The sequence below is a fragment of the Diabrotica undecimpunctata genome, chromosome 6 (assembly GCF_040954645.1).
Source record: "Diabrotica undecimpunctata isolate CICGRU chromosome 6, icDiaUnde3, whole genome shotgun sequence".
In the NCBI taxonomy this organism is placed as follows: Eukaryota; Metazoa; Arthropoda; class Insecta; order Coleoptera; family Chrysomelidae; genus Diabrotica; species Diabrotica undecimpunctata.
The window spans coordinates 2131771-2140957 of record NC_092808.1 but is presented as its reverse complement, the minus strand read 5'-3'; the positions used below and the strand labels follow the sequence as shown (position 1 = coordinate 2140957).

At 31.4% G+C, this 9187-nt stretch overlaps 1 protein-coding gene across 1 annotated transcript in view; it reads right to left on the bottom strand.

Moving 5' to 3' along the window:
* Positions 1-5970: 5970 nt before the first annotated feature.
* The window catches only part of LOC140443351 (uncharacterized), a 149799-nt gene continuing 146582 nt past the window's right edge, over positions 5971-9187 (bottom strand). The window contains exon 19 of the mRNA XM_072534565.1: positions 5971-6210. Coding sequence (XP_072390666.1) covers positions 5971-6210 — 240 coding nt within the window. The remainder of the gene's footprint in view (positions 6211-9187) is intronic.

Here is a 9187-nt window from a genome sequence, read left to right as displayed (position 1 = left end):
CATTTAGGGGACGTTGTGCGTTTAAGCAGTACATCCCAACGAAGCCAGCCAAATATGGCATTAGAATATTTGCTCTGGTAGACGCAAAAACGTTTTACATATTCAATTTAGAAACTTAAGTGGGAACTTAGCCAGAAGGTCCATACAAATTTGTAAATACCAGTAACGAAATAACTCTTCGGTTGGTAGAGCCCATCGCAGGTAAACTACTGGTTTAGTAGTTTATCATTGGTCAACATGTGTTTCATTGTACAATAAATAATAAGGTATTTGCTTATATTGCCTATATGTTAAGTTTTCTGCAATTTTTAATATAGTCCATTTCCATCATATTGATAGCACATTATGTATGCAAATCCCTAAACTATTGATACGGGTGACTCAATGAAAAATAGATATTTGTCAACAAATTTACAGAAGTATATAGGAAAATAATTTTAAATTGAGTATGACCACCAGGTATAAAGGTTGAAGCAGAATAGAATACAATAGTTTTGAGGGTTACTAATCCCTAAATAAAGTTGCCAGTGTCGGAGTGATGGAGATTAACAGGTACTAACGAATTTGCAAGAAATGTAAGATGTTTATTTTATTAGTTATATATAAAATAATTTGTGGTCGTAACGGGGGCCGATTTGTAAAAAAATGAATATTATTTTAATCAAATTTCATTTCAGATTCACTGCTTTCTTCAGAATCTAAGGAATCTTCAACTCCAATGTTAATTATTACCGGTTCCAGCATTGCATCAGTCATATTATCCAAATTCCACATTTTATCCTTGTGAGCATGACTAACAGCATTTTTCCAATTTTCTGGAGTTACTTTTGATAAGGAATGTTCTAATAATTGTTGTAAGTCTTCTAATTTAAAAGTTTTGTTGTTGCATCCGACTTCACCCTTTACTTGAGACCATATATTTTCTATCGGATTCAAATAATTACATCACGGTTTAATGCCATTTTATTAATTATATTATTTTTTATAAGCTGCTTTATGTTGCCTTACAATAGGTAATAATTCCTTTTTTGTCGAATTCTCCTTGTACTTAACTGCGTGTTTATCCAACCATTCGATTATCTCTCCATTTTTCTATGCCGTTGTTGGTAATTTTTCTGCTAGTTTTGAATGGTAACTAGCATTATCCATGACTATGACAGAATTTTTTGGAATTAAATCCAACATTTGCTGCTATGAAAATATTCTTCAAAAACGTCAGCAGTCATTTCCTCGTGGTAATCTTTGGTTGATTTTGAGGCAAAACTTAATAATCCACCATTGACAAAACCGTATTCGTTTCCAATATGGGTTATTATGAGTCTGCGTCCTTTTCCAACGGGAATATTGTTTATTCCAGTAGATACACCTTCGACGAATGCCTGACGGGAACTTTTCACATTTGTATCAACCCTTTCAACCTTTCAACAATTGTATATAGATATGGTACAGTATGACCTTCATTTTGCTTATGATTGGTAACTCTTCGTTTTCTCTAATTAATGTTTGGATTTTGTCCAATGTTGGAAATTCTTTGTTAAAAAAAATGAGTGGACGCTGCGTCTTATCATGTTTTTATGTATTTTTTCAATTTCCAAGGGTTTACTCCCTCCACTCTTCTTGGGAGATGAAACAGTTCCTCCTTTTCTTTCTTTTAGGAATCTATAAATTGTTGCTTGTCCAACCCCTGTCATATTTGAACACATGTTAACGATTTCACGAACATTACTTAAAGGGCATACAAGTGCGTCGTGTACATTTAATATTATATTTTTCTCTCTTAGACTAAAGGCACCTTTAAAACTACACTTAACCGGGATAAAACCTGTTGTCTACGTCATTTTTAAATGCAAATAACAAAATATCGACACCAAAAACGTAGGTAGGTAAGACATGAACAATGTACATCTACAGACTAAATGGAAGATGCAAACAATTTCTAATTTATATTATTGGCATAAGCTGTAATGTGGCATAAAAACTACTTAAACTATCATTAGTGAAGCCTTATCAGTAATTCCAGGTAATCGTTTAAAGGAGGTATTCTTTTTGTGTCAGGCGATAACTTGTATAGAAAACAATAATCACCTTTAAATTACTGTTTACATTAATTTATTTCGTGAAGCATTGAATTCTCTCGTTAATCACCCGTGTATAATTAACAATAATCGTGTGGCATATATACCGACGTTTTTTACGCACAAAAAAGGTATAGTGAGATTAGTGGACACTTATTTTACAGAAGATTTTTTAAAAGATAATGAATTGTTGACGACATCTAAAAATACTAATTTTTTTTATTTATTTCAAAACAAGTATAGGGTGACGCCTATGGTTTTTTGACCTGTTGAGGATTTGCATACATAATGTGCTATCAATACGATGGAAAAGGACTATAAAAAACTTTACCTTTATAAGCGCATTTTTCTTCTTCGTAATTTGTGTTGCCTATAAATCCGAGCTCTGGTTATTTGGAGTTTATATTTAAGTTTGATAGTCAATAAATTCAAATATATAATTGTAAATATTTTTCATGCAGTTGCAACAAAAGTATCCGCATCTTATAACACTTTGAAAACTGCGAATAACTGCAGTTGAAACAAAAATGCTGTAAATAAGTAAGAAGCGAGCGAAGTCGGCAGTCGCTATACATATTTTAACAACTTTAAAAACTTTATATCGTTTGTCACTTTAGAAATGTAAATAATGGAAACAGAAAAAGATATTCTTGTACTTACCTTAATGATATTTCTCTTGAAACCTGTGAATATCTGCGGATTTAAGCATGGCATTAACAAGAAAGGGTGTATGTGTATATGACATGTTATAAATAATTTTTAGTTTTATAAGTTTAAATACAGCTATTGAAGAGAAAATTGTTTCAGACAAATGTTTTTTTAATAATTTTAAAGTAATATTTTATATTAAGTACAGGTAATTAAAAATCCAAATGTTGTGTTGATAAAAACAATAATTAATACTCGTAGATACGTTTAAGGAAATTTTGTCTAAAATATTTAAATTCGGCTATAAAAAACAATAAGTTTTTTCGTAATATTTTAATTGTTTTTTTTTTGGTATATTTATTTTTATTAATTTACATACAAAATTAAATGCCAGTATTTTTAGTTAGCATAGTTTATTAAAAAGCTTTCTGTAAAAGTTTTTTCGAATAATTCAAGTCACCTGTTGTTGTAGTTTAGTTTCCAATTTTTTCAGTTTTCTCTGTCATCAACATTGAGATATTTTGTGATTTTTAACACCTAAATATGACACAAATTTTCAAAAATTATTGCTTTGGCTTTTATATTTTATTTTCTACTTAAATCATTTGCTTTACTGATTGATTCAGTTCAAATTCGACTTTGCTACATCTTCTCGATATCTTCGTTAGATGCCTTATCCACCTCAGACGTCATATGATGTTAGTTGATGATAACATCAACAGAAAATAATTCAAGGCAACCACAAGACAATGCAGAAGTCAGAATGGCGACCTACTAACAACAAGAAAAGATGTATTGAATAGATGGGTGAAATACTTTACCCAGGCACTTAATATAGAGGAAGAAGAAGAAAACCTGGAAGACGAAAGAGATGAGGTGAGAAAAACAGACGAGAGGGAAGAAGAACCACCAACGATTCTTGAAATTAAAGATGAAGTTAAAAAACTAGCCAAAAACAAACCAGATATCGTAAAACATATTAAGGTAGAACGTCTGAAGTGAATAGGGCATGTAATTAGGATGGAATAAAATGACACAGCTAGAAAAATGCTCCTTGATAGACCCATTGGTCAGAGAAGAAGAGGAAGACCCAGAACAAGGTTCCTTGATAACATCAATGAAGATATGAGAAATATGGAAATACGTGCTTGGTGAAGGAAGGCGATGGATAGGGACGACTAGAGAGAAAATTTTTGAGGAAGCAAGGACCCACGCAGAGTTGTAAAGTCAGAATGATGGTGATGATAATGATAACTGATTTGGTTGATGAGTATTTCATGATTTTCTTACTTTGCAAAGCATAATGACATGAAAATTACTGTCGAGAAAATCAAAAATAAAACAGTTATAGGAACTACAACATGTACTTTATATACATGGAATCTGACAAGAAAGCATAGAGAAAAACTTGAAGACGGGAATGGAAAATACTGGGTATAGTATAAGGACTTACAAGGGCTATACAAATCCAACAAATGCTCAATTGTAAACCGAAAGGAAAAATAAATCTAGAACGAACGAGGAAAAAAATAGATCTTAATAGAAGTCTAACAATAAAACACCGAAATCTTATGTTTCCAATACTTTCACAACATTTATTATAATTTACTAATACTATGGGTAGCTGTTTCAGCAAAGTGCCTTTCTCAAATGGGCTATTTTTATTATGCGTCTATACTTTATAGTATTTAACTGAATGAGTTGAGGAGGGGAGAGCTGTTTGTCTCAAATTGGTCATTTAGAATTAAGGATATTTGTATTTTTTACAAACAGAATTTCTTATTTTTTAACAAAACCGAATTCCTCAAGAATGGACATCGATCATCCTAATATCTCTCTTCAAAAAGGGAGACAAATCGGACCGGGGAAATTACAAAGCAAATAATTTATTAAACATAACACTAAAATTAACAACCAAAGTGATAACAAATAAACTGAATGAAATTATAACACTAGCAGAAGAACAACAAGGTTTTAGGTCGGGAAAATCATGCACCAACGCTATATTTATAATGACGAAAGTGCAAGAGAAATCATTACAATACAGCAAACTCGCATATCTATGTTTCGTGGATCTTAAGCAAGCATTTGACCGGGTTAAATTGAAGAACGTTATTTACTTATTGTACTTAAAAAGATACCTCTGGGAATAATCAAAACGATCGGAAATATCTACCAAAACAACACAATAAAAGTAAAAATAGAATTGAAGAAATGAGGCTATGAGTGCAATAACGGACTAACCCCAATATTAATAAGAGTTAGAATATGGGTTTGAAAAAAAAGTCAAAATTAGGAGATCCACTATAACCTTATTTAAGGATATTTTTTGGTTGGAATGGATGGATGTATGTTAGATATTACTTATTTGACAAATTTGATCAAAATTTTTGGATAAACACCTATATTCGATTTTTTAATGTGGGTTGGTCCACTTTGCATTTAAAATAATTTTAGTTAGTGAATGGGTTATCCCACAAAATAATACACTCGATATTGCATCACAGACTTTATTACCACAGAATGTGTATAAAAACATCAGAAGTTAGAATGTCTAATCCTCTTCGTCGTCAAATGGGCCAATTACTTCACCTACGGCTGCTTGAGCTTAAGATCTCAGGTTTTTATAAAATTCATGGTGTATACGAGGTATCTTAACTGTAGGTCTCTTTTTAGCTTCATTAATGGTATTACCATATGGATACGGAAGTGGCAATTCCATTGTATTCTTGGAAACAGATTTCCTTTTATTAAGCTCTACTGTTTCAAAATAAACATCCTCATTGTTTGAATACTTATATTAAAGAGTATTGGGAAAGTCTTTCCTAAATCTTAACCATTGAATTTTAAGCCACTCTACCTAGGTTTTTGATTCGGAAACTTTTCTGTTGGGAAAAAAATTGATTTGTCCATGTTTCTTACTGTGAACGGATTTTTTTTTCTAGCGTGCTTTATCACTGCATGCCAGTCTTTGGGTATAAATACATGTGGATGGAATTTCTTTTCTTTATCTATTATACCAAAATCTTGGTCAGATAGCAAGTACTTACCAGAAACTTGAAGTCTATTTCTTCCACTGTAAAATCTGGAGATGTAGTTATATAATTGCGTAATAATGACATTTTAATATTACGATTCTGGCCGCCACCTTGGTCAGAAAACAAGTTGTTTCGATTTTACGAAATTTTTTATGGAAAATAAAATGCAGGATCCTAGAGGTGACACATCCCACACAAATATAAATGGGTTAGTTCCATTTCAGGAATATTGAAGCAGTAGGTCCATAATTTCCGCTTGTAGTAACAAATTCCTGCGGTAAGCACAGGTGACCGATGCGTTTCTTTTTTTTTGCCATTTCGGTGTCTCTTTTTAAAGAATCTCGACCACTCTTCGCCTTCTTTTGAAATTCATTTTCAATTTTGAGTTGTTTAATTGATACACTATTGGCTGACAAATCACACTTCTTATAAGAGTCTGTTGAACGTTTCTCGAAAAAAAAAATAGGATAGGGAATAGAACAGAATAAATATATTTCACAATAATTAAAATTCACAATGACAATTTACAAAAAGATCCATAAATATCAAGCAAAAATGATAGACATCTAACTATCATCAGCACAGTGGACTAACCGCACATGGTCCACTTTGCTTCTCTAAGATCCTATCAAATATGGAGTTCCAAAACTACTTTAGTGCAGCCATCTAGTAACAAATAGAAAAATGTGGATTGGTCCACTATGCAGCTGATAAATTTCAACTAGACAGTTAATATTCTACAATAAAATAAATTTTTAATTTTTGTGGGTTGGTCCGGTATTGCACTCATAGCCTCAAATAGAGTCCTCTATTGTTTAACCTGATTATGGATGAAATAATAAAAAAAAAAGTGCCAGATACCAAATGGGAGAAAAACAACTAAAAATAATCTGCTAGGCAAACGAGGCAATACTACTCTCTCAAAGTGAAGACGATTTACAGCGTATGCTGCACCTATTTAATATAACCACCAGAAAATTTAACATGTTAATTTCCCCAAAAAAGACAAAATGCATGGTTACAAACAGCAAAATTACTAAGATGGAAAGTTGGAGCTGGAAGTTCAGATAATAAAACAAGTGATGGAGTTTAAATATCTAGGCATCACATTATCTAGCTACCAAAAGCTTGAAACTGAAGTGGAAGATCAAGTGAACAGAGCAAACAAAGCCACAGGCTGCGCAAATAAAACAATATGGAGAAATAAAAATATCGGTTCACAAAATCATCAGACCAATATTGACATACGTGGCAGAAACACGACCTGGCACAGAGAGGACAAATATGATGTTAGAAAGAGCAGAGATGAAAACATTTAGAAAAATTTATGGTAAGGCACTATGGGACAGAGCTAGCAGTACAGATATACGATGTCGATGCAAGGTGGAGAACATCAAGAACTGGGTAAGAAATAGAAGAGTGGAATAAATAGATCATATAAGCCGAATGACAACAAATAGAGTCGTAAAGACGGCAAGATACGGTTTCCTAATAGAAAGACGATCAGTAGAAAGATGGAACAACAACTTACTGGAGGCACATTAAAAAACAGACAGAGTCATGTCTACATAAAACGAAGAAGAAGAGTATTTTTCAAGTTGTTAATTTCCATAAATTCTAATTAAGATAACTAAAGGCTTTTATTTTGAATGTGAGGAATTTAGAATTTTTTGGATTCTGTTTTTCTATTATTGAAAGCAGTTTTGTGTTTATGTATACGTTTGTGAAAGGTTCTACCCGTTTGACCGATGTAAGTTTTTTGGTAGACGCGACGTTTAAGTTTGTATACACCAATGTGTAAGTGCTTTTTATTTTGGTTCTTGTTGTTCTTAATATATTTGATTAATTTGTTCTTTGTTCGGAAAGCTGACGTTATTCCTTTCTTTTTTATTTTTTTGGATATTTTTGTTGATATCTCGCCATTTTGTTAAATTTTTTTGTGATGGAAAGACTAATTTCAGGGCTTTCCTATGCAGTTTTTGGTTTAAAATCGTATTACATTGTTTATTCGTGATATCCATGGTGTACTTTTATTTGTCTAATAATTGTCAATTTTATCTCGAGTTAATTTTTGAGATGTAAATTTCTCTTATTTTATGTAACATGCTATGGTAGGCTGCCAATATATGTCATGTAGGATGGGATGAAGAATTGTGTATAGGTAGTCTTGACAGTATGAATAGGTTTACGGAATACCGAAAACTTATGTTTGCTTTAAGTCTGATAATAATAAACTTGTGATGTAAAGAGCCAATGGTAGTCAAATGAACTTCTGGAGAAAACACAAAAAATCACAGAAAACTTAAAGTATTCGAAAAAACTTTTAATGAAAAACCATTTTAACTTTTACCATATATTCATATACGATGAAATTGCACAATATTTTGTATACGTTGTAAATAGTTCATGAAATCGTAAATCAATTCAATAAAGTAAAAATTCCCTTGTGATTTTAAAATTAAACAAATATAAATTGAAAAATACCTCGAATGGTAAATTCCGATTAAACTTTTGATTGCGTGAAAATCACGATAAATTTTATTCGAAATATATTATTAAATCGTCCAGTTGAATAAATATTTATAAACGGATAATATAAACAAATATTCACTTACCTTTAGAAAACAACAACACCTAAATGGAATATTTATAAATATAACAAAATTTTAATAATTGCTGATGACCCCAAAAGTTGAATAAATAAAAAAAGTATTTCAGAACATTCTAAATTTGTTTAAACAGTTAATTTTACTGAAATTAAAATTAATTGTACGTAAAATCAAATAAGTGTATTTTTCTATGTAGCATCAGTATCAAAAATATATATTTTTTAAAAATTATCTGTAATAAAATTTAATGTATTTTCAATGCCTACTCTGTTAGGTTTATAGGTTTGTCTGAGGTATGAAATATTTAACAATATTTAAACGCTTTTTCAAGTAATTAGCTAGTTTAAGGGCAACATTACCTTTCAGTAAAGCTTTATACGATTTTAGTCACTACGAGTTCCGGAAGCGAAGATGTGTATCTAGAGAAAGTAATATTAGAGAATAGCAAAGTATTTAGGGATGAATCCATACAATATATTCGTATAGTGTATTGGATATTTGGAAATAATGTAAAATAATAGAAAAGGGATAAGGACAACCATGAAACCTGGTCTAGCTTGCAAAAGATAGTACATATGGCTATGTATTGGATTTAGTCATTTAGGACTATTTTAGGAATTATAAAAATCGTTTTAAACCTTATTTTTTATTTTGTTTTCTTGTCATTTTTGACGTTTTTGTATTGTCCTGCATAGAGTTAAAATTCGCGCCAAAATGTTCACAATGGGGGATCATCATCATTATCAGTTGACGCTACAGCTCTTCGTGAGCCTTGGCCTGCCTCAAAACATTCTTCCATCTTTTCTCGTCCCCATAC